This window comes from Syzygium oleosum, unplaced genomic scaffold (assembly GCF_021117445.2).
Source record: "Syzygium oleosum isolate NSW1041296 unplaced genomic scaffold, Sole_v2.1 Sole_v2.15, whole genome shotgun sequence".
Taxonomy (NCBI): Eukaryota; Viridiplantae; Streptophyta; class Magnoliopsida; order Myrtales; family Myrtaceae; genus Syzygium; species Syzygium oleosum.
In genome coordinates, this window is record NW_026607499.1 from 4,970,748 (window position 1) to 4,996,438 (window position 25,691).

At 42.9% G+C, this 25,691-nt stretch overlaps 4 protein-coding genes and 1 non-coding gene across 5 annotated transcripts; 3 read left to right on the top strand and 2 right to left on the bottom strand.

The window, feature by feature from the left end:
* Positions 1-4,836: 4,836 nt before the first annotated feature.
* Positions 4,837-4,909, bottom strand: TRNAK-CUU (transfer RNA lysine (anticodon CUU)). Its single transcript has one exon. It is a non-coding gene; the product is annotated as a tRNA-Lys (tRNA).
* A 522-nt stretch (positions 4,910-5,431) lies between these two features.
* On the bottom strand, positions 5,432-9,587 carry LOC115687837 (methylsterol monooxygenase 1-1-like). Its single transcript, XM_030613519.2, has 5 exons — positions 9,174-9,587; positions 8,278-8,600; positions 6,071-6,218; positions 5,953-5,985; positions 5,432-5,762 (listed from the first exon to the last, which is right to left on the bottom strand). Exons 1-5 carry the CDS (start codon positions 9,504-9,506, stop codon positions 5,709-5,711), a joined length of 891 nt encoding a protein of 296 aa, XP_030469379.1. The 5' UTR covers positions 9,507-9,587; the 3' UTR covers positions 5,432-5,708.
* A 6,361-nt stretch (positions 9,588-15,948) lies between these two features.
* Positions 15,949-18,100, top strand: LOC115687787 (uncharacterized protein At4g22758-like). Its single transcript, XM_030613454.2, has 3 exons — positions 15,949-16,501; positions 17,117-17,330; positions 17,597-18,100. The coding sequence occupies exons 1-3, from the start codon at positions 16,136-16,138 to the stop codon at positions 17,839-17,841; spliced, it is 825 nt and encodes a 274-aa protein (XP_030469314.2). The 5' UTR covers positions 15,949-16,135; the 3' UTR covers positions 17,842-18,100.
* An 850-nt stretch (positions 18,101-18,950) lies between these two features.
* Positions 18,951-21,551, top strand: LOC115687858 (protein cornichon homolog 4-like). The gene is made up of 4 exons (XM_030613555.2): positions 18,951-19,148; positions 20,156-20,337; positions 20,914-21,036; positions 21,152-21,551. Exons 1-4 carry the CDS (start codon positions 19,077-19,079, stop codon positions 21,183-21,185), a joined length of 411 nt encoding a protein of 136 aa, XP_030469415.1. The 5' UTR covers positions 18,951-19,076; the 3' UTR covers positions 21,186-21,551.
* A 114-nt stretch (positions 21,552-21,665) lies between these two features.
* On the top strand, positions 21,666-25,516 carry LOC115687769 (pentatricopeptide repeat-containing protein At4g22760). The gene is made up of 2 exons (XM_030613425.2): positions 21,666-24,262; positions 25,189-25,516. The coding sequence occupies exon 1, from the start codon at positions 21,982-21,984 to the stop codon at positions 23,863-23,865; it is 1,884 nt and encodes a 627-aa protein (XP_030469285.2). The 5' UTR covers positions 21,666-21,981; the 3' UTR covers positions 23,866-24,262; positions 25,189-25,516.
* The last annotated feature ends 175 nt before the right edge of the window (positions 25,517-25,691 follow it).

A 25,691-nucleotide genomic window follows, 5' to 3' on the forward strand; every position in this document is an offset into this window, starting at 1 on the left:
GGGTTTTGCAATGTGTGCCCTCTTCGTTTTAGAGATTGTGAGTTGTGAAAAATCGGGCATACGAAGGAGACTAGGGTTTCTGAGGATTTATATATATATATGTCCTGATTATGACCCAACTACATAAAATAATCGTTTTTGTTTTCCCTCTCATATCTTGACACGTCGCATGCAAGGGGTAAAACAAAGTAAAACTGTCTTGTTACCTTTTAATACTTTCCCTTGTCTTGTCGTGTTCTTCCTAGAATTTGATAGGTTTATCGTATGTACTAAATACCGTAGATTCTTTAGTTCTATGATATTAAATGAGTTCAAAACATAAATGCATATAGTAGTCATTTTTTCTATTAAGACAGAACATATGTTAGATGCAGAATTACACAAAGAAGAGAGAAAATCTTCTCCACAACCAAAGCTATGTAAACAACCAACGACTCACTCTCTCTCATAGAACCGTAAAATGTCAAATTTGTGTCTAGCATCATTTTATTGTTGCTAATCAAGCAGCGTAGATAGATTAGAGTTTCCAAATGATCATGAATTCATACTGATTGATAAACCTTTGTTCATCTCAGACCCGTCATAGCTTCGGACACCATGACCCGCCATCTCCAACTTCATGACTTCGCATGCATGAGCATGAGAAACGATTGCGTTGAGGGTTGCAACGTCCTACCTTCTGAAACTCTCCTTTGAATCAGATCATATCCACAGGTAGCTAGGGTTTTGACCCAGTGTAGGGAAATCATATCAAGAGCGTTGGGATCAAGGCCTTCGTAGAGTAAGCATTGTTGTCATTTGCACACTTAGTATCATGGGCTCCATAGCACGCAATATAGATTCAGCTATCATAACTTGATTATCGATTATATACATTAATCACGAGATTACTGTATTTATATGTGATGTTATTCACTCATCAGAGGTGGAATCGTACCTATAACTCGTGAAGTAACTTGGAATATGTAGCATTCAAAGATTATCGATGTTCACCAAATTAGGACTAACCTAGTTAGTTGATTACTTTCCAATAATAGGGACACCATTTCTTTATATCCTAGAGTGCAATTTACTCAACTCAAAAGCAATATGGACTACTAACATGTACGGCACGAGCCTTCTTCTTCTTTCTTTTTATTGTTTTTTGGGACTTTTTTTGACGATACACGAGTTGTACTTTGAACAAGGTCGGTTTTAATGACATCAACGATTCCGTGGTGGAATATTTCTCAAGCCTAACCCGTGAAGTATTCATGGACGAAGTGGTTACCCAGAAACTTTGGTTGTTTGCATACATTGAGGATAAAAGCAATCGAGCCTTTCCGAAGGTTTCGAAGTATGATCCGAGAAAGAAAAAGAAAAGGAAGCAAGAAAGGAGGAGTTCGTTTCACTTCATATATGTCATATCCACTATATGTCCCAAAAAAACTTAAACTGTATGATGGAAAAAAGAGCATATAATGCGGGATAAAAGAGCGTACGTATGAAAATCCTAGGACATTATAATGCGGGAAAATTCTTTACAGAAAAGCTTGGCAAAATGCGTCGAGAAAGGAATTATTTCTAAGGGGTTGCTCAAGTGATAAGCGTGTTTGTCCTCCTCGCTTAAGACTTGGTTTAAATTAGCATATTTGCGCATTCTTATGGGATCAACCCTAGGAGATCTAATCTATATGACTCTGGTAATTACTCGGTATATATGGGATGGAGAGACTATAGTAACAGATTTAGGATTAGTCGGGTGCTCGAAAATGTCACGAAAACCCATTGATATAGAAAGAAAGACTCTTAGAAGGAATTACATTATGGTCTTGAACCGGCTCAGGAATTCATTGCTGGCTTACATCTTGTTTGCTCGGATGCTGATCATGCCCGCTCGTCACGAACCCACGTCCCCCACAAACATTGCTCTTCGTGTCGGGTATGAAATTTTGCACGAATTCGGCTATATTCAATCCCAAGTTTCCCACCGTCAAATTACATCGCACTCTGAAGTACCTTCCTCTGACTTTTTTTGGCTCGGGCTTAAACATCAGATCTACTCGAGCAACTTTCCAATGTTCGAACGTGAAGTGCGACCTAGAAATTCACAGAACTCGAAATTCAAGCAATCTAGAGGACAGCTTTTGATATAACCACAATGACCCATTTTCCGTGGAGTTGAAAATAGGCGAAGAGACACATTTTTTTTAAACTTTCAGCATGATTATTGTTGAGTGGTGTTATTTATAAATGGGGAAAATGGTGGGAATGAATTGCTTGAGGCTGCCGGAACCAATGGGAAGCTACACGGTTGAGAGGACAAAAGTACATTAGTTAGCTGTTAGCTGTTGCTTATTATCCCTTTAAAAGAGATGCTCTTGACCTTGTCTTTGTCCTCAAGCAATACCCTTTTGATTTGCCCTAGTTAATACACACCCCCCCAAAAAAAATCAACTCTCTCTCTAAACTCAATACTTGCATTATTTAGGAGGTGATCTATCTCTGGTTCATAATCTGCGCGACCCTTTTTGTTTTCCACGTATGCCATGTATGGAACAAGAAATTTCGAAGTGCTAGGGTTTCAAGACTCGGTGTTCGAAGAGATTTCTACTTAAGGAGCGAGCATTGTCAAAGCGAAGCGAGGAAACGCGTAATATATCATAGGCTGCATGTGTCGCTCATTCACCTATCGAGTGTCGTTTATCTTCTTATTCTTGCAAGCAAAAGCAACTGAAAATTGAAATTTTAGTGATTTTTTAGGGGAAAGAGGAGGGGGTGGGGTGGTTGGAATTGAAGGATAATGAATAAAGGTAACCTAGAGCACATAATAATTCCGTGAATTAAAGTAATTGAGCATCCAATACCAACCCAATAATTCTGGTAAACCATAAGAGCTTTTCTTGACGTACTCGATTTCAAAATATTCAATAGGTGTGTGCTAAGCATATCTCGAGTTCGTATTTGTATCTCCTCATACGGCACGCTCTATTGTTTTTAGGAGCATTAGGATTTTGCTTCATTTGTACTCCGTCCTCGGTACAACCCGTCCTTAATAGAAGCTATTAATTATCGGAACTCTCCGAAAGTTCTAGATCCTCGCAATCAAATCTGTGTAGATAGATGTTCTCGCTAGGTCCGATCACAATACCCATGTTGGGTGGAGTAAAGGCCCTAGCGACCTCCTACGAGTCATCCGAGGAAAATAACTTTACAAATGAAGTAAAAGAATGAGATTGTATATAGATTTATCGTCATCATGTCTCAATCAAGTTGATAGTGGATCGTACGAGACTACGGGGTTTTTTTGGATTCGTGCTATCTTCAAAGTAACAATATCGTCTAGAAAACAAATCATGCCATTAGCATTAGTAGCAATAAGGAAATTTTCACCAAACATTTTGAGAAAGCTCTACAAATATATAAATCTCCTCCCTCTTTTTCGACAGTCCAAGCAACTTCCAATTTGTCTTGGGCTGCCTGTCACAACGCCCCTTTTTCGGGCAGATCACCCACACACACACACACACAATGAAATCAGGGTCGGGCAATGGGTGGGTGGCCGGGCCCATTAGGTATTTGGGCCGGGGGAGATGCCGCCGGACGGCCGCCGAGCGCACGGCGGCGGCCGATCGGAGAAACCCAATTATTTTTGTTTTTGTTTTTTTTCAATTGCTTATTTTGCAAACTACCAAAAGAAATCCCTCAAAGTGAAAAATACGACCATCGAATAATGACCCATTACTTTATGCTATTTACGCACGCTCCTTTAGAAAAAGTGGGAGGGGGGGAAAAAAAGGGGAAAGAGGGAAATTAGCCAGCCGTCGGTGGGATTACAAAAGAAAACCACCTTACCCCAAGAAAAAACAGCTGGTCATAATTAGATCAAAAGTCCCATAATTGCTGACCCCACGTTTGGTGAAGAATATTAGGGAGGGCCTTTCCTTTTCCATTTTTTCACCTTTTTATATTCAATTCGCATGTATTTTCCCACTTGGAAATCACTCGGATTTTAACCTCATTGGTCGAACGAGGAGGCCCGAAGTTTTAGCCTCCCGTCAGCATCAACATTCAACACTGTGGACTTTTCCCCCTGTGGAAAACGACAACTACTTCGACGGCACTATGTACTCCATACTTGAAGAACGGATGAATGCGCGTTCGATTACTTTTCTTCTTTTTTTTCTGGCAGAGATTTTTTACTCTAGGACTTGTTAATTGGATGCCGTTCGTTGATTCTCTTGAAGGGTTGGTTCGAGTCGTGAGCCGAGTCAAGCCATCGAACGGGGAAAGAAGCGGGGATAGGCAATCCGGCTTTACGGTCGAGTCAACAGAACGCTTGGTCGGCGAGTCTCTAGGCGACGGAGCCTTTTCATGCGCGAGGGGACGCTTTCGATATTATGGTTGCATCTGGCAGTGCACAAAAGCCCTAATTGAACGAATGAGGCAATTGTGGGGGGACATCTCCGGCGGAGCTTTTGCTCCTCTCGGTCCTCCCTAGAACGAGAAAGTGAAAGCATTTCCTCGGCGACATCTAAGTTTTCTAGTTTCGTGTTAAACACCGGCCCGGGTCCATGATCTTATCAGATCGGTCCCCAGGACTTGTTTGAGCTCAAGGGAGAATTAGGAAGAAATGAAAAACAGAGAGAGACTATAATCATAAAACCCATTACGGAAAATGTCACTTGATGATGATTAAGAAAAGGAGGATTGATGTTTGATACATGAGCCGAAGAGCTATTTTGGAAGGTGACGAAGATGTGAATGCTTTGCATGGACATGTTGGGCCAGATTTGAGAAGTGGAAGCCCAAGAAACAAGGCCGATTGATTTCTATCGGGTGGCAAAAAGAGAGAGGCGCCCACCGTGGGGCTCGAACCCACGACCACAAGGTTAAGAGCCTTGCGCTCTACCGACTGAGCTAGACGGGCTGGTCGGCAAACGTCGTCTATCACGACATTTGGACCTTACCTATGTCTCGATCAAGTAGATCAACCAAACGACGACAGCGATGAATTTAAAAATATGGACATGATTCCTCCCAGTCGCTGTCGTCGTCGCCAAGAACGTAGGAACAGGTCGACCTCTCCTTTTCGAGAACGAAATGACACCTCGTGGACGCAAGCACGATGGACAGGAAGACAATTCAAGTCGCTCATCGGCGTCATACATTATGGCCAGGGGGATCCGTGACTGGGATCTTATCTTTTCGATCATTTCAATTGTATCTTTGTTTCATCTTTTTGCGTAAACAAAAAGACAGAATCCATCTCACGTCAGTCCACAAAGCTTTGCTGTCCATATGGATCAGAAGATCCGCGAAACACAATACGGCTCGTCAAAGCACGAGATTACTTTCTCATTCAGAAGCTGTACATCGAAGTATTATCACGAGAAGCAGAACTCACGTGCACGAGGACCAAAATTTCGAGGCTGAACGAACGACAATGCCCTTAATGAACACCGTTTCTGTTTTTTTTTTTTAATGTCAGACAGAAACTTAAGTCTTCTTCAGTCCCCCACATAGTTTGGCATCCCCTCTCAAGCTGACCAAAAATTACACATTTTAAGACACTGACCAAGTTAATAATCACCACCTAACCCACGATTGGCTCTACTTAGCTGGATTCGCATGAGATGCTGGCTCGACTGCAGCGGTCTTGGGAAAATGATAAGCGGTCGATGCAAAAAGGGACCACCACTAAGAACGAACACCCCGCTTCTTCTGATTTAGTCAGCTTTAAGATCTCGAGTAGAATCGCCACTTCTCAATTCCTCCTTCATCTGATCCAGACAAGAGAAATAACTTGATTTTGAGTGTCATATGATACAATCTTGGTAGCTAATAATCTGAGGGCTTCAAACAAGAGAAATACCGGGTAATATTTACCCCTAATGTACTTATGTGTACTTCACGAAGATGATATTATTTACGATGATAAAGCTATTGAAGAAGAAGCAACAAAGTGTTTACCTTCTCGAGGAGTTTCTTCTGATACCGATAGCCCTGGTGAACATCACCGAATTGAAATCAGCAAATCAATTGTTTAACAGACAACACAACAGGTACTGTCAAACTACAAATGCTTAACCTTATCAGTTCCATAGAGGAAGTCACAATAGGTAAATACTGAAGCAAAGTTGCTGTGACTTAAACCGCCCACATAGTGATGGTAATCATGATGGTCTGCGCCACCATAAAATGGAATGTACTTCGCAGGACTCCAGGGCAAGTCATACCTGTGCAACAGCACATTAGTCGGATTAAGCACTAACAGTATCATGAGAACTTCGATTCAGACAATAGAACCGTGAATTAGAGAGTGGTTATTGGCCAATACTCCTCCCTGAAGAACTCGGGGACACAAAAAGTTATAATGAAATTTGTTTTTTGCTTTGCAGTCAAATGTCTCCAGTGATCAGAGAAATTTCCATGCGGGGTTAAATTAAAGATGGGAACCCTTATTTGACAGTCTCCTGTAATGAGAAAACGGTATAGATAAATTCATCGGTGCATAAAATGTTAATTCGCAAGAGACGCGGCTTAATGAGGATTATTCTGTGGGATAAATAAACAGCTTAAAAATCAGGCACACGCAGCTGGCACATGCAGCTCACACATGCGTACGCACGTGTATGAGAGAGAGAGAGAGAGAGAGAGTAGCAATTGTCTTAAGACCTACTGTCATAAACTTTTTACGCTGTTTACAATACTAATACAATCTAATGTGCACATGAAGCTCCACATCTACTAAAAATTGCACGGAAGACAAAAAGGTATAAGCAAAAGAAAAGAACTCATACATGACATTCATAGTTAAGAGATTAAAATACAGCAAATGTCAGGAAGATCTTCACTGACGACATAATTTCTTCAAAGCTCTACTCAAACAACATCCCAGATGCTCCACCAAAGGTCAATAATCAGACAAGTGGACGCATTTACCAAAAACCACAATATTCAGAGACAATATCTCTATCAAATGGCAACATGCAGATGAGTAACCACTTGGACGGTTGGACTCCATTCATGATTCGGCAAGAAAAAGGCAGCAATCAGATAGCAAAACCTCTTTATTGCAAAAAGAGAAAAGATAAGCAAATCATTTGTTCTTATGCACCATTCAAGTTCAACATACAAGATCTTGCTAGATTTCATTAAAAGCTTGTCTACCTTCATACTACTACTTTTTCTTTAAGAAAAAAAAGAAATCTATGAGGCAACAACTTTTAAGAATTATGGACTGAATTTCACAAACATTTCACAAGGAGAGCATCAAGCAGATGCTTGCTCTGAATTGGAAACAGTCCCGTGCATATAGCTCATATTGCTCGAGATGCATAAGACTATAAGTCATTGAAGGTATGCTGTCAGAATGTGTCACTTAATGTTAATCATGAATTTGAATGTACTCAATCTCTTTTGCCGTACTCATCAAAGTATACCAGACTTCAACATCGTGAGGTATAGTTTTCGAATGGACCGAACTTTGGCAAATGGACAGAGGATCATGTTCCCTGGCGCTAGCTTTTCTTTAGAGTGGAAATCAACCTGAAGTACATCCGTAGACTACATAGTACACCCTTTTCTTTTCTCTAAGTTAATGTTTCTTCGTCTTTACCTGCAACTCATAGTTCTGTACAACTACTTTAAGACTTTTCCAATAACCTATCCAATGTCACAGAGAAGCTGTACTAATAAAGCATAATCAAATGCGATATTAAAAATATTCCAAACTCATCCACTGGGTTACATCTAAAACAGAGAGTTAAAAAAAAGCTCTTAGGAGGCAAAAGGAAGTTAACATTCCAAGTAGAATTTCATGGTGGCAATTTTTGACACAACACCAAGAACATGATTAGAGCCTAAATAAATTTATGTAGAGAAACTCGAATTTGACACCACACGAACCTGCTATGAGTCGAGACTTTTTGACTTTTGTCCCCATTTAATGGAAAACAATATATCGTGTTATCGGTCCGAAGTTATTATTTTGATAGCAACAAGGTGAGAGTAGTGCAACGTGAATTGCAAAGCCTCCCAAGAGAGACGTGTTGATACGATTTTCCAACAATTAAAGGCCGCCAACGTGGGAAGATTCCTCAAATTTAACCACTTTATAGAGAATTCTTTCAAAATGAAGAAAAGGAGCCGAGGACTTCTAAAGGTGTCATCATTCCGTCCCACTTGTCCATACCTTTATTCATGTTATAAAGAGAACTGAACAGCAAAAGATAAAAAGGACAACCCCTGAAAGCACAATGATTACAGTGAAATGGCCTGGTAAAGGATGCATACCCGCTGTGAGTATCGATGGCCTCAATCTGCCGCAAAGCAATCCACAACCACAGTGTGATCATGTGCCCAGGAACAATTGCAGGCCCGAGAAAAGAAGGAATTCCCAGGATGAGAACCTCAGCCCAGTGCGCGTATGGCGCCGCAAAACCAATCGGAGCAGTGTACTCATGGTGAACCCTGTGGATCTTCTCGTACCCCCATTTGCAGTGCAACCATCTGTGCATCCAGTAGTTGGTGTAATCCTCAATCATGAAATAGACCAAGAGCTGCGCCGCAATCTCCCAGAATGATGGCAATGGCAATCCTGTCCTGATCCCAATCATCTATACATACACAAAAGAGAAAAAAAAAAAATTTTACTTTGTAACGTATCGACAAACAAGAACATCTCGGTTACCAAAAAAAAAAAAAAGACAAACAAGAACATCTCAATCTCTGCGTGCGCCAGCGTAGAGATTGAGGTAAGGAAGAGGCATCGATCCGTGATTACACAAACTCGGACTGATTACAACATAGAAAATCAGAGCAAAACCAAAATGGCCGGAAATCTCGGAAAATCCAAATGAAATCAGACGTGGGTAACACAACATGAAAATGCCTAGCCAAATGCAAATCGCAAGGAGGAAAAAGAGCAAATTTTGCATGTCGGCGAAGAGGCAGGCGGCGTAAATTTTGCATGTCGAAGTAATCAATCGCATAGAAATAAAGCTTAAAAAGTCGAAAATCAGGACAAACGACAATCGCCTACACGGGCCCAAAAACGCGACGATTTCTTCAAGAGCAATGATCGAAATCCAGATTTCTACGATGCCATGTAAATAACGCTCAATCCACACGAATCCAATTCCTAGAAGAAAGAGCCTCGGGAGCGGGCATCCGGCGGGACCTCGACTCACCTTCACGGTCGGGTACGAGACGAGCTGCAACGGGCCGACGACGAGGAAGAACATCTTCATGACGTCCCTGTAGCACTTGAAAATCTCGGCGGAGGAGAGGCGGACCTTGGGCTGGATCTTGAAGCGGTCGAAGCCGGCGGGGCGGCGGGCGAGCTCCAGGAGGACGGTGGGGAGCGGGACGAGGGAGAAGATGAGGAAGAGGAAGAGGATGTTGTGGCAGTAGAGGAAGTAATCGGACTTGGCGGCGGAGTAGCCGAGCCAGAGGGCCTCGGCGCGGGTGAGGCCGCGGCCGAGCGCCGCCTCGGCGTCGGCGATCGTCCGGTAGGGCAGCATTGCTTCGGCCGGAGGGGGGGCGCGGCGGCGGCGGCGGGAGAGCGAGTGGCGGAGAGGGAGGGATGGATGGGGAGGTGCGAGGTGGTGGCGGCTAGAAATGGAGGGTGGGATTTGATGAGCTGGCGGCGAGTGGTGCGGCCGAGTTTTTTGAATGTGGGGCTCACACACACTACGAGCCGCGCATATACGGACAACGGGATGAGGTCCTCGGCCGTTTGATTTTCTCTTCTTTTTTTTAACGTGTGCTCGTGTGCTCTCGGATCGGATCGGATCGGATCGGATCATCCGTCACCCGGTTCACGTCGCACGTGCCTCTCCCCCCTCCCCCTCGTGCGGCGATGTCTGCCTATCTGTCTGTCTGTCTCTCGTATGTTTATAGGGAAAAAAAGGATTTTGGCATCCCGATTCTTGTCGCGCTCCCTGTAGTCGGTAGACAGTAGCGATGCCTTTGGATGTTCGACCTGCCATCGAGTTTTGAACTGGTGCAATCGAGTCCTTTCGGTGTTAATCTGTCCAGTTTTGCTGATGTTGCGTACCAAAGATTCGACCCGGTGCTTTTTTTTTTGTTTGTTCGCAATTTTTTTTTTATCTAATGAGACGGTGATGCGGAGCCATGTTAGAAGAAAGTAAAATATTGAAAACAAAAATCATAGGTTGATTTTTTTTTTTCGAACACCAAACGGAAAATCCCCTAAAAGAAAAGAAGTCAAAGAGAGAAAAAGAGAGAATGGTACCGGTTTCGGTCGTTTAGTGGAATAGATTTTTGGCCAATCCCTGGACGAGTTCCCGTTTGATAACGACACAAAATTTCTCTTCCCAGAACAGATATTCGTTTAGTAAGCCTTTTTAAATATCTCCCTCTTATGCTATTTTCCATTCATCGACGGGCAGTGGCCGGCCGGAGGCGGCGATGGGATGCGAGTGATGAGAAGCATTTTTATTTCCCTTTTTGTTTCGGAAATAGATAAGAAGAGAAATTTTACTACTCTCATTTCTGTTTTAAACATATTTCTGACATATTTCTGGACTAAAAATTTATTCAAAAAATAGAAAAATGAAATTGCGTTACCAAATGGATTTTTGTTCAAAACCCGTTCTCGAAAACAGAAAAATAGATCCGCCCCAAAAATAGAATGATTATCATGCCCACCATTTGTTGTCGTTGTCAAGTTACCAGTGCAGGTTGGCGACCCTTGTAAGCCCTCCTATGGTGGTGGCTAGCAATGGAGCTACACCCAATGAGGGCTTGCAACCCCTCGCACAGATCTAGCCGAGGGCTCACAGGCCATCGCCGCACAATCCCTCCACCCTCGGCTACAGCTCTCTCTTTCTCTCCATTAGGTTTATTTTTTCTTTTCTAAATCATTTTCCTTTTTATTTGTTGTTCCCCAATTTTAGTTGTTTTGTTATTATTTTTCTTACTTTTATATTTGGCTTATTTTCTGAACCGGCGACACATCAACGCCACGTTTATATCACATTTGTTCAAAACAACAAAAGAAAAAGTCATGTCAGATTTTTCAGCATGCTATATTGGCAAATTTGGCTCACACGTCGTCCAAAGAAATCCATTACATTGGATTCAAAACGTTTAAGGCTTGATTGCACTTATTTCATTTTCGACAAAATGTGTATGGACTTTAGTACAGTTGTCCGCTATCACTTGTACCGGGAAAATTACTAAAAAAGTCTTAAACCTATTTCAATCGTGCCAATTCAATCCTAAACCTATTTTTTGGCTAATTCAATCCTAAACCTTTTGCAATTGTGTCAATTCAGTCCATCCGGCCACTTTTGGCCGGGCGGCGCTGATGTGGACGCTGGCCGGGTGACATGGCAATATTTTAATTTTTTTTATTTTTTTTCGAATTTTTTTGACTTTTTTTTTTCTCTCTTTCTTTTTTTTTTTCTATCTTCTTACCCGGTTGCAGGTCTGGCGACCGGGCCAGAGGCTGAGGCCGGCAAGGTGGAACTCGTCGGCCATGGGCGAGGTTGGCCCTCGCCAGCATTGGCGAGGGCGAGCCTTGCCGTCGCCGGGCGAGGTCGAGCCTTGCCATGGCCGGGCGAGCTCAACCTCGCCCACTGACGAAGAGGTCTCACCATATCTAAGTGGCCTCGCCATTGGTGGATGAGGTCGAGCTTGCCCGGCCATGGCGAGGTTCGACCTCGACCGGCCAAGGAGAGGTCTCGCCAGATCCGGGCGGCCTCGCCGTCGATGGGTGAGGTCTCGCTAGATCTAGGCGGCCTCGCCATCGGTGGGCGAGGTTGAGCTCGCCGGCCTCACCATCGGTGGGCGAGGTCGAGCTAGCCGGCCTCAGCCTCTAGCTCGGTTGCCGGACCGACGATCGGGGAAAAAGATAGAAAAAAAAAAAAAGAAAGAGAGAAAAAAGTAAAAAAAATTTGAAAGAAATAAATTATTAAAATATTGCCATGTCAGCCGGCCAACGTTCACGCCCGTCGGACCGGCAAAAAGTGGCTGGATGGTGAATCGACACAATTACATAATAGGTTTAGGACTTTTTGGTAATTTTCCCTACTTGTACTTTATAAAGCCTTCTGATCCGGACACCTCGATTACTAAAAAAAAAAAGCCTTCTTCTCTCGAAAAGCCTAGATACACGATCCGGAAACGGGATTGACCTATCCGAATTTAGACACCTAGCTTTTGCATGATTTTCAAAAGGTAATCTAACGTGTAGTGTGTTTTCTAAAAAGTGATAAGCAGTTTACTATTCTTGGTCCACCCATAGGAAGTTAGGAACACGGTTTCTTTTAGCGTTAAATAATAGCAATACGATTCTATTCTCGTCCTCTTCCTCTCCAAATCGTCTCTTTCGTATCAGTCACATGTCAACTATCATCTCAAGGCTTGAATCATGTCCGTCCCTTCGCTCCGTACGCAGGCCGAGCGAGGGCAATTAGAGTCCGGGCACTGTATCCCGATAACAGGGTTTCCATCGGAGCGGACTGTAATGAATCATGAATCCTATCGGAAATTCACCGTCTTTCGCATTTATCTAAGACAACATTACCGATACGTCTTGCGGGAGGCAAATAAAATGAAAAAAAGAAAAAAGAATAACGAAGTTTGCTCCTTCACGTCAAGACGAGGACATTGTTTGAAATCTCACGTGAAATCCGGGTTTATCCCCCCCTTCTGTTAGAGATTTCGCGAAAGAGCCTTTTCAACTCGCTTCCCCTAGCTTAGAATTTTGCATCTCTCGCCACGCCATCTAAATTAAAAGAGCCGAGGCCGCCACAACAACTCGCCCCCACGTAACAAAGTAAATCGATAAACATGTACCCAAAAAGATCTCCAAAAGTTACAATCTGTTTTAGACGGTCAAGTGACGGTTTTTCGTGCTCGAGAATGCAATGGAAACTCAATCTTAAGAAGAGGTGTCCGGTCAAGCGAACTCGATGAATATTTTGACTCTTGTTTTTTTTCAGCGGTGGTGGATTTGGCTCGAAGGGCAGATCATGCAAGGGACAGCGGAGAAATGTCTTTCTTTTTTCGTGGGAGTTCAGGGCTGATGACATCTCCGACACGCCTTGTTAATCGGACAAAAAAAGTGTACAGCACTTGAGATGCTGTCTTCAGCTTGAGGGAATCTTCAGATACTATATCAATAATTGGTGCAATTAACTACTATTCATAAAATAAAAAATTTCAGAATTTATTAGATAAGCAAAACTTCCGGATTTTTCGCTATTTTAAGAAAAATATCTCCAAAAACCTCAAACTGCCTCGACTGAAATACATTCACCCTAAACTTCTAAATTTGTACATGTGCGACACGTTTACCTTTCGTTAATATTCTACCTATATGGATGATGCAAGGCAAACGGTATCGACATGGCAAGTACATGACTTTTTTTTTGGTCGAAAATCTCACATGGCTTAAGTGAAATAAAAATGACGCCATTTTGGCTAGAGTATCATCTAATGAAGCCTCGACGGAAGGTAAATATGTTACATCCGTATAAGTCTGGGGTTTTTGATATTGTCGTGGTAAGCATAATTTAGGATTTTTGATATAACAAAAAAAAAATTCAGAATAAATATATTACAGTGAACAGAGATTTTTTGCGGCTTTTATCCCCTCTATGCACAGATTTCTTTCCCCCTGTAAAGTATGCTTCCATTTTATTTTATTTCTTTTGGCATGGAGCTTGGTGTGGGACTCTCTCGCAAGCAGAAGTACCAATCAAGAACAGAGGTAGGGTGGTGCACGGCATCGAATTCTTTAGGGCGGACAACGACAGAACTTCTTCGACCGGTCGTGGTCCGCGCGGCCCCGGCGGATCTGAGATGAACCCTTAAACTTTAAAAGAACGACGGCAAGTGTACTCAAACTCTGTTTGCAATATCAATCTAATCGATGTCGAGACAACTAAAGAAGTATTAAACTTACTGCGACCCTCGTACGACACGATGCGATGTTTTTTCATTAGTCGTCGGTAATTCAATTCTCGATTGCCCCTTTTTCGACTTTTGATGAGAAATCGCCCCCCGACGTTAGTAAGAGACCGGCGGTAACAATGTTTTGGTGCGTCTCGCATTGCTAAAAATTCTGATTTGATATCAACTATGACTTGCTTGTTTCAACACCCAATAAAAATTTTGAGCAGAAGCCACGATACCAAAGAGAACCATGCATCCGAAGTAGTATAAGGATTCAAGCAACGTTGGATATATATACTGGGAAATGTTATTGATTGACGTTGTGATTTCTTATCGGATGTTGGAACAAGCGTCACCATCCACTGAACGATCAACAACCAACTGAAAAATCCTCACGTCACCGGTTTCGTTTGTTTCGTGATTTCTTATTAGATGTTGGAACAAGCGATACCATCCTTTGAACAATCAACGGCCAACTTAAAATCCTGACATCACCGGGTTTTGGTTTGTTCCCTAATCTCGGTTATTTATATCTTTTTTTTAAAAAAAAGGGTTAACTGAAAATATTTTCTATCTACTTGTTTTTATAAGCGATGACGATAATCGAAACTGGGTAAAAAAAAATTTAAATTATTAATTTTTGACGAAACAAACGGAGCGAGCAAAAAGGGTTTAATTAGAATTTTTTTTTAGTACCAAAATGTCATTTCTTGGTGGGGAGGATTCTCGAGGGATCCTATCGAGGCTCGAGGTTGGCCCAGACAAAGGCCCATCTTACAAAATCGTGCGTTGGGCTTGGGCCTACAACATCGTACGCAGGCCCCCAAGATCGAGCATGCTTGTTGGCGCGATCCTTCGTGATCAAATGCCATTTGATGTCGTCGTTAAGTAATAATAGCTCGAAAAGCCATTTTGTTGGTGTGATTTCGTCTCCAGCATATCGCGACATACACATTCGTGTCCTCGCAGGTTTTTAGATTCGCTCTGGTAAAAAACGGTTCGCATAACACGGTAGTCGGAGCACGCGCTACACGTTCCGATCCCGACGCTCTCCCTTTTCCATTTATTTTTTTGTTTGTTACTCTTTTCATATCGTTTTTTTGGTTATCCGTTCGACGTGATTACATCCATACCTCGCATCTCACGCGTACGGCACGGACTCGTGTAGAAAGGAGCGTGTAAAGTGTCAAGTGTCGTAGCATCAGGAAGAGAGCAAGCCTATTTTCGTAACGATTTATTAAAATTTTTAGGGAAAAAAATGATGGGTCAACTTGCAAAATCTTCTTAATAGTAGTAATCTGAGAGCAGATAGCAGATGCACCTAATCTATTGAATCGTCGTCAGAATTAGTTTTTCCGAGTTGCGCACTGAAAAATGAAATAGTTAATTCTGATTTCTGGCCGACCTACTAAAGTAATATTAATAAGGAGGACAAGAGATTAGATAATTTTGATAAATATGTATGTATGTGTCTGGACCACGATGCTCTACGTCATGCCGCATATCAAGAAAGTGAAATTGCAACTATTCGGGCTATGATTGCAGCCTCTTCTTTTTTTCAAAAAAAAAATAATAATTTTATGTTGCTTTATGGAGAAGAGGGGAGAAATTACCAATAAATTGTCCTAAACTTATTACACTCACACCAATTTAGTTATAAACCTTTCAATTTGATTAATTTAATCCTAAACCTTTTAACAATTTGCCGGTTTAGTCATGAGAAATCGCTGACGTGCACACTAACTGTTCTACGTGACACTGTCGGCGTCCATGTCAACGATTTCTGTCCAAAAACTACCGAAAGGACTAAATTGGCAAATCGTCAAAAGATTTAGGATTTAGTTGGCTAAATAAAAACGTTGATGACTCAATTGACACAAATACAATATGTTTTTAAGACTTTTTCGGTAATTTTTCCTCGATTAAGGGAGGCTGCGAGCGTGAACCCGATAATCCTTTTTCCATAAGTTAAGAATCACGCGGAAGTTTTGCTTGTCGGATCGCTTCTTAAGATTTGTAAAATCGTGGACAACCGGGTCTCCGAAAACAGTTGATCAAGGCAAACTTCCGAAAGCAATTAGGCAACGACAGAGAGAGAGAGAGAGAGAGAGACTTGCTTTCACAAGCAAACTCCCACGCCAACTACCTTTCTCTTCCTCCCTTCCTCCCTCCGTCTTCTCTTCCTTTGACACAATTCCATTAGGCACGATCTCGTCTCGATCTAATGTCGCAGAGGACTCGGACGCGCCCGCGGCGAGTCCCCCCGTCCGGCACCAGGAAACCCGATTCCCACCACCTGCCATCGCCTTCCCCTCGGAGTTACCCGCCGCCTCGCCGATCATCGGTCAACAGGCAGCCGAAACCGGCCGCCGAGGGCCTTCTGAAAAGGTCGTCCTCGGAGCCGAGGCTGGGGAGATTTGGCTCGGTCGAGGATGGTGTCGGGAGGAGCATCAGCAGGAGGTCAAACCGCGGAGGAAGTGTGTCCAGGCATGAGACGTGCACGGATGTCAACGCGGCGGCTCCGGCAGCAGCAGCGTCGTCGTCGTCTTCTTCTCTGCTGGGTATGACATCTCCTCCACCGAATTACGAGGTAAAATTTTGTGGTCTTGTATGTTTTTTTGCTACCATTATCAAGTTTGACCTTCGAGTTCTTGAAACACGGCACGTTCCATCATGCCTGATCATTATTTAACTGGAAATCAAGTATCCATCTAAATAATTTAGGAGGAATCTAGTTAAGCCCAAGGATTCGGATGGAAGCCATCCCAAGTAATACGAAAAAGAACTGTTGGTGAATTACCCCGCGATCGTCTTCCCTTTTCTTTCTTTGGATCCCTTCGACCAGTCGCGACATTCGATCAGACCTGATCACGAGCTTGGCGGGTACACGCCGAGTAATGGGGCCGAAAGGCATGGTTAGGCCGTCCGTACCTTCCAAGGGCCTATAGCTTTTTAATGTGGGATTGCCCACCTAATTGATAAGAGACTAGTCCCTAACAGTCAGAAAAGAAGACTGATATTGCATCAGTCTATGGCGCAAAACGAGACACGTGATTGGCTTTTGTCCCAGTCAGACTTTTCTAGTAGTCTGATTTTGCGGCTACTTCAATCGCATGTGGGCAGAAAGCCTCTGATGTTACTGCTGTCGGAGAGGTATTGATCCTGAGGACTGAACTGGATTGGATGGATTCGTGTGGGAGTGTAGGGACCGAAGGGAGACGCGAAGGTGGTGGTGAACGTGACGGTGGAAGGAAGCCCGGGGCCTATAAGGGCCATGGTCAGGCTGGGGTCCAGCGTGGAGGACACCATCCGGCTTGTCATGGACCGCTACGGCCGCGAAGGCCGGGCTCCTAAGCTGCTGCCCCATCACGCCGCCCCGGCTTCGTTCGAGTTGCACCCCTCTCACTTCAGCCTCCACGGTACGTCGCCATTGAAGTGCATTTCGAGAAACTCGTCCTCGTACCACTGCATTCGTCTTAACATCGAGTGAATCTACTTTGAGCTAAAATAGTTTCTGGAGCCACGAAATATTTCAGAGACGCGAGCCAAAACCTCGTTTAACCGGTCAAGATTTGAGATCATTTGGCATTATGAAGTAGATATGCTGCTTTCTACCAACAGATTGTTGGGTAAATAAAGAAAAGCCAGTGACATGATCTGCGTTTTTGTTCCCCTTAATATGCAGGTCTGGACAAATCAGAACTGATTGGAGATGTTGGTAGCAGAAGCTTCTATCTGCGGAGAAGCAGCAATGGTCACGGTGCAGGTGAAGACTCTGCTTCTTTGGTTCCAGAAGTCGTGTCCGCGAAATCGACCCCTCCGTCGATCCCGCCTTCTCTCCTCTTAGCGCCGACTTTCGTCGCCCGAAGAATCGGGAAAATCATCCGGAGGACGCCTAAGCTTTGGAGGTTCTTCATTTGTTTCCAATGATCACTAGAGCGCGACACAATGAAGACCATGGCGATACATACATTTATTGAAACACAAAGACAGCAATGTTCATCCGCTTGCTTCATTTCCCCATTCATATCGCCTTCTTTGGAATTCTTCTTCTTTGAGCACTTCAAATTGCCTGCATCAGCTCATGTATACGATCTTCAGATCCCATTTGATCAAATGTTCATATTGTGGCAATTGGAAAGTATATTTCTTTTCCCCACATAATGAAAAGATACTTTTACCCTAGAAATTTATCGTGCAATTCTTTACACCGTCATCGAATTTGTTTTTTTTTTTTTTTGTCGAAGAAACAATTTGATTCATTTACGAAAACGGTCTGAAAGGGCTTGCTGGGGAACAAAAGCCAGTTTTGTGCAAGAGAGCCGATTCGTTGGGTCTTCGCAATCCAATCGGCTACTGCATTTGAAGCCAACGGACAATGGACCACGCGGATCGAGGGGTGGGCTTTGACGAGCTAAAGACGGTCTACGATAAGGAGCCGCTCCTCCCGTCATCATCGAATATTTAACAAGTGCATGAATGTTTAGCGTTTCGTGTCCACTATCGTTTTTGCCCTTCCTTTGAAATTTTATCATGCTTCCAACATTTTATCGACGACGTAGATACGCAAAGATTACGAGATCACACACACATTATCCATCTCACTACATCTGGTCAAAAATCCCGAGAATCAAACGCAGCCTATGTCCATTCGATTCTTATACACGGGCGTGTATATCGATAAAATTCCGATATTAATTTCACAAATGATATCATACATCGATAATACAAGCTTAGAACATGCTTTGATCTTGTGATTTAGGTAGCCCAATGAAAGGAAAGTGAAACTACTCCTTTGCCTCTTCTTTCACGACCAACTCCACAATACTTCGAAACAGATGAAAAGGCCCTAAGCCCACATATATAGCCCTATGATTTCGAGTCCCACCTTACCTTTTCCACGTCTCTCCGCTGACACTGTTTGACTTTGACTTTGACATTCCACGTCGGATGCCCCGAAGAGGAGAGCAAGACGAGTGCGCGTTGCACACCCCCGCCGGCGCATCGACAGGCCTCTGTCGGCTCGGGTTGCTATCTTGCACTCTCCTCCTCCTCCTCCTCCTCCTCCTCTGTTTCTCTGCTGCCCGGGTCTCAGAGAGAGAGAGAGAGAGAGAGAGACGGAGTGATCGAGCTCGAGACGGAGAGCGCAGATTACAGCGCGTGAGATGTGGGATCTCTACGCATGGCTCGGGGCTTTCTTCATCATCATAGCTCTGCTCGTCGTCATCGTCTTCCAGGTCAAAGCCCTAAACCCTACCTTCCTTTCTCCTTTGTTTTTTGGCCTTCTCCGTACTAAAGTTTCGATTTTTAATCGAGAATTTCTGGGAACTTTGTATCAGCTGTAGTGAAGAGCGAAGAGAACGTTTGGGGAGCTATTTAATTTTCAGTTTATTACACCTTGAACACTGCTAGTACAGTATCTGGAATGCGGTTTTCCTCCTCCTCTCCTGGAGGATCAAACTGGCTGACAAGTTCAATCGATGAGTATATGATAAGGAATTAAGATGGGTTTAGCTCCTTGAAGCTGTATTTGTGAATGGAGAGATGGGTCAGAAAGCTTTAAGGCAATAGTTCTGTAATGTGATTGAAAAGCAGAGAGTTTTGCTGACAAAACACGAGCAAAGTGCCTCCTTTTTTTTTTTTTTTTTTTTTTTTTTTTTCCAGAGAGAATTTCATTGAACATTGATCCTGTTTTTATGTTTGTAACTGGATTGAGGGAATAGCTTTATAAGCTTTACCCACTTGCAGTTTTAATTGTTTTGAGGTTTCCGTGCATCTTTTCGAGCTAGGACTGTATACTGAAATCCGATTGATGTGAATTTGAGCATCCAAGTTCGGGTGCTGTCTTTTACGGTCATGACATTGTATGGTCCTTCAAATTGCATGAATTGGAGAAGGCAACCTTAAGTTCATTGCTTCACAAAGCACTCTTGGCTTCGGAAATTTGGGTTTGTTATGTGGTAGGAGGATTAGGTCAGGATAGCATCTCTCAGCTATTCAATATGCCTTAATTCCATGAGCCTAGTTATACACTTTGCTTGCTTACCCTGTGTGACAGTCCGATAGAAGATTGGGGTGTTAAGGTTCTAAAACAGTTCCTCCGCATAGAAAGTTACAGTTCATATACTTAGTTTCACTCATATCTTCTTCATGGCATCTGGATGCTACATATGCAGCTACTTGGTGCGTGCTTGGCTGTCTTTTCAAGTTCTAAAATTCACATCTTTTATTGGATTGCCTGCAGCTCATGTGCTTGGCAGATCTGGAGTTTGATTACATAAATCCTTATGATTCCTCATCGCGTATAAACAGAGTGGTGATGCCAGAGTATATTGGACAAGGAGTGCTATGCTTCTTCTATCTCGTAACAGGGCATTGGTTTATGTCCCTGTTATGTGTTCCATATCTATACCACAACGTGCAATTGTAAGTTTTCTCGTTCAATCCACTCCGCCATAAGCTCCATAACTTTTTGTTTGATGAATGAATTTATGCATGTTCTTGCTTTCAAAACCAGTTTAAGAAATTTATTTAATTCTGTTTAGGCTTCCAAGCGCTCGGGTATGATCAGGTTTGCATGCATAAACAAGATATAGATACCTTTGACGCTTGCAGAGAATTATGTTCCATCTGAGAGAGAGGTTCTATGTTTAGTTATGCACATGACTGAGACTTCTGTGCGTTTGGAATGTCCTCATTCACTACTCAGAACATTAGGGGAGATTTCAGGGATATTTGTGAACATTTTGCTGGGTATCAGGTGTCAAACACTAGAGTTCTCTCATGAAACGATTAGTATGGGCTTTAAGAAGTTGTGAAAATCAATTTAGCTGCCAAAAGGATTATCAGGCTCGAAAATGTCGCTCTCTTGTTATGCATTCTTATCAAAAACACAACCTTAAGGATGGAGTCTACTGCCACTTCAGTGTATCGAGTGTTGTGAGATCTCTTGATACTACAGTACGATTCAAGCAATAGCTTCTCATCTTATTCCTTTTGTAGGTACATGCAAAGGCAGCACCTTGTTGATGTCACGGAGATATACAACATGCTCAGGTGGGAAAAGAAACAGCGGCTTTTCAAACTGGGTTATCTGATTTTGTTGCTCTTCCTCTCCATATTTTGGTATCATCACTAGCTTCCACCTTTCAACAATTTACTTTATCCTTACCAAAAGGAGCTTAAAGTTACCTTATTTAATATAAGATTGAATTAATGTATTCGTTGTCTGTTCCTTTAGGATGATCATGGGTGCGCTGAACGAACACGATTGAATTGGGAAATCACTTGTTGTCTGAAGTTATTCGGTTTCGGATGGGCTTGTGTTGGCGGTCCTCGTGGGTTACTGCTTTAACATGACGACGGGGATCTGCGGATGCTGAAAACTCTCGGGGAGTTTGGACTCTGTAGGATTTTAGGGTGTTCTGTTAATTTATTTGAAGTGAGATTTCGAGGAAATTTGCAGTGATTCCTCCTCCTCCTTCTCTTCTTAGGCTGTAGGACTGTACTGTTGACTTTTGTATCTTTGCCGTCCTATACACGCAATTCAGGCGCGTACTTGGAATGAGAATGCATGTTCTAGAAAAATTTACTCTTTGGCCAAGAGTAGAATCATTCGTCCCTGAAGGGGTCTATCAAAACACATTGCTGTACTTTCTATTCTAGACAAGCTACACATTGTTTGCGCGATATTGACCGAGATGGGTTGAGGTAAGTCTGTTCGATTATGATTTACGATGATCGGCGATGAGTTCTCCGGCCCAATGGAGACGGAGAAGTTTCAAGAACTCAAGAGGTCACTGTGAGATGAGCTGTTTGATCATTATGACGGTTGTCGAATGAAAATGCGGCATTGTATACAGCCACGACATTCTATTAGGCCAATAGACTTAGAACCTTGTTCTTACATAACATAATCCGATGGATTCGGTCGGGCATTCGCGGCCTATCTTTCATGGATTAACTCTTTCGGCAATATAAAAAAAATCAAGAGCTCGGCAAATTACAATGACGAATTACTAACTCTTCAAAAAAGTTCCTAGATGATGGTCGAATGACGATCCCTAATACATGCGATATACTACTAAAAGAAGTACATATGGACTTAATCACGCCCTTCAGCATGTTGTGCCGTTTAGTAACCCAAAAATCACTTCTTTCTCTGCACTAACGTCAGAAACAGAGGGTGTGCCGTTTAGTTGTGTCAGTTGGATGATCGACCGGATGATCGTGTCCGAACTGAAGTTCTTGTTGAATCAACGTTTGACCCTGAAGCATGCTCAACAAGCTCACGCCGCCATCCTTGTCCACAGATTTCATCACCTTCAGCCTCTTTTGGTGCATCAGCTTCTCGTTTCGACAAGAGGTTACTCTTTCGATTTGCTTCAGTACGTGAAGTCGATCCTTCATCACGCGCAAAGCCCGGATTCCTTCTCGTGGGGTTACTTGATTCGCTTCCTGTCTCAGCATGGCCGATTCAGAGAGGCCTGCTCTGCGTACTGCGAAATGCAGACGCTTGGGTTGTGTCCGAGCACGTTCGCTGTTTCTTCTGCTCTGAGGGCGTGTGCTAGGACTGGGGATATTGTTGGTGGGAGGTTGGTTCATGCCCAGCTTAGTAAGTATGGCTTCAGTGGCTGCGTGTACGTGCAAACAGCGCTTGTGGATTTGTATTCAAGATTGGGCGAAATGCCAACCGCTCAGAAAGTTTTTGATGAAATGCCCAAGAGAAATGTTGTTTCTTGGAATTCGATTTTATTTGGGTACTTAAGATTGGGAAATCTTGATTTGGCACGAAACTTTTTTAGTGAGATTCCAGAGAAGGATGTTATATCTTGGAATTCGATGATTTCTGGGTATGCCAAAGCAGGGGATATGAAGCGGGCAGGGGTTTTGTTTCAGCAGATGCCGGAAAGAAATTCAGCTTCTTGGAATGCTATGCTTAGTGGATATGTTGATTGCGGGAGCATTGAATTGGCTCGAGAACTTTTTGATGCCATGCCCCAAAGAAGTGAGGTTTCTTGGATTGCAATGATCGGTGGCTACTCGAAATGTGGGGATATCGAGTCAGCTAGTCTTCTCTTTGACCAGTTGGGCGAGAAGAATCTGCTTGTATATAATGCCATGATAGCATGCTATGCTCAAAATGGCAGACCGACAGAAGCCCTTCAAATATTCAATGGCATGATTGAGTGCGGTTCGGAAATTGTTCCAGATAAGATTACGTTTTCCAGCATTATATCAGCTTGTTCACAGCTGGGAGATTTGAAGTTTGGGTCATGGATTGAATTGCAGATAGAGAAGCTTGGTATAGAGAAGGATGACCATTTGGCTACAGCTTTGATTGACTTGTATGCTAAGTGTGGAAGTATTGGTAAGGCATACGAGCTGTTCAACAGCTTAAAGAAGAAGGATTTGATTGCTTATTCAGCAATGATTCTAGGATATGCTGTTCATGGTAAGGCAGTTGATGCAATACAACTGTTTGAAGAGATGGTGGATGCCCAAATATGCCCTAATTCAGTCACTTTCACTGGATTATTGACTGCCTATAGCCACACTGGTTTGGTTGAAGAGGGATACGGATCCTTCAACTCCATGAAGAACTATGGTCTTGTGCCTTCAGCTGACCATTATGGAATAATGGTTGATCTACTGGGCCGGGCTGGGCTCTTAGAAGATGCATATAATCTAATAAAGACCATGCCTATGCAGCCCCATGCCGGTGCTTGGGGAGCTCTGCTTCTTGCATGCAGGTTACACAACAATATGGAGATTGGGGAGATTGCGGCTCAGCATTGCTTTAATTTGGAGCCTGATAGAGCTGGTTATCGTTCTCTGCTTTCCAACATTTATGCATCTGTTGGGAGGTGGACTGATGTGAAGCAAATGAGAGAGGTCGTGGAGGAGAAGGGATCCTCCAAAATTCCTGGCTATAGTTGGGTGGAGTCCTCTTAGGTCCTCCATACCTCAAGTATTGCTCATTGGAAGCTTGTGAGCTGTTGAGTTCATGTATAGCACCTTTTGTTGGGTGTTCACCATCTTTCTTGTCCCAAGTCTCACATATCTCAGATGTTGGGCGTTTTATGATGACTGGATTTGTTTATAACTTGTTCAAGTCAGAGGCCAGTCTAAGTCAGCTCAAGCATAACCAAGCTAGACTTTTGACTCCGACTTTGTCCGCATGGAGACGTGGATTTCATGCCTTGCTTTTAGAAGATATTTGAGAGTCATCCTAGTAGACTCTAGCATTGCATGTCTTTAGAAGCTTTAAGAGGAACAGATTCTGAGCCATGAAAGTACTGAAGAATCAAGCAGCTTAATTTCATGCCCATCAGAATATTGAGGCAACTAGGTATGCTAGTTTCACATGTGAAGTTTATTTCTTTTTAGGGCTTAGTGCTTCTCATGCGCTTGCCCTCAAGTGGTAGCAACAGCAACTTTTTGTTCATTGGTGCTCCATCAGATGAAGCACGATTTGTTTTTTAATGTCCTTCGGTACTAAATTGGTTTATCAAATCATGTATTCTTGACAGTTCTCAAATTACAAGCAAAAAAAAAGATTCCCAGATTTTAAGCAGCTCCTGGCTTGCGGAAGAGTGTGCTAAAGATGAACTTTCATAGTTCCTTTCTTGCCATGAATAAATAATGGATCATGCCCAAGGTTAGTGGATAAAGAATTTTGGGTTTCCTCTGACAGGGGTTGGTTTGTGAGGGGCATTGGTTTGAATGCATCTCAATGGTTAGAGTTGGGAGAAATCTTTATTGAAAGGGATTATCGGAACCTTGATATCGCAAAGCATTAGGAGAATTCATTTTGGAGAAGGTTTAACCAAAACAAAGATTGACATTGAGATCCCCTCCTAATTACTTCCAACTTCTATTATTGCTGCATAGAGGCAATTATCTTGCAATCTTGCTCTCAAGAATCTCTATGCAATCTCTAGCTGGAGCTGCTTCTGGTGAGATACGACTATATTCCATCATATCTTTGAATCTCTTCTGTGCGTCTTACGGTTATCTACTTGGTAATGTTTTATAGGCTGACGATATTAATGAGAAAGCAAATGAGCTACTTCGAGTAAGAGATTAATTATTCAACGAGTTGGCCTAGAGACTGGACAACCTGCTGAGAAGTTGAATTTATGGACCAAGCCCTCGTTAGTGTTTTTGCTTACTACTCCTTGTCAACTTATCCCGTCACAAAGCTTGCACTTGCAAAGTGTTTGCTTTAGCCATATGAGGATTCTGCGTCTTAAAGAGGTTTTTTATTCTTTGCAGATTTACGTGGACTTGAGTGAAGCGCTCGAATGCTCAAGAGCCGCTTGAATAGGGTCTGATGGGATCATATAGTCTGTCACATCACGGCCGATGCCCCAAGAAAACTCAACGGAGCTGCTCTTCGACAGCAGATTTGGCAAAACTCGCTTGTTGGCTCTCATCTGACAGATAGGTAATCATTTTAGCCTGGTGCTTGATATTTTTTTGATGGGATCATCTCTGCGATTCTTTCCTCAATGAGAAGGCTTCTCATGGGGATGGATTCACCTCCGTAGACTTTGGTATCTTCCAAGGTGTATTTGGATTTTTCTGGAACATTATCTGTGTTCTTTCTAATACCAAGCAAACTGAGAAGAGTATATCACACGTCAAAGAGATCTACATGTATTATGAGGGCGGTGTCCCCTGAACAGGAATAAATAAATCATTCCAAAGTTGGGACATCTTGTTGATTCTGTTAGGTTGTGGGCATGAAAGGGAAGGAGAAGAAGCAAAATTGATTA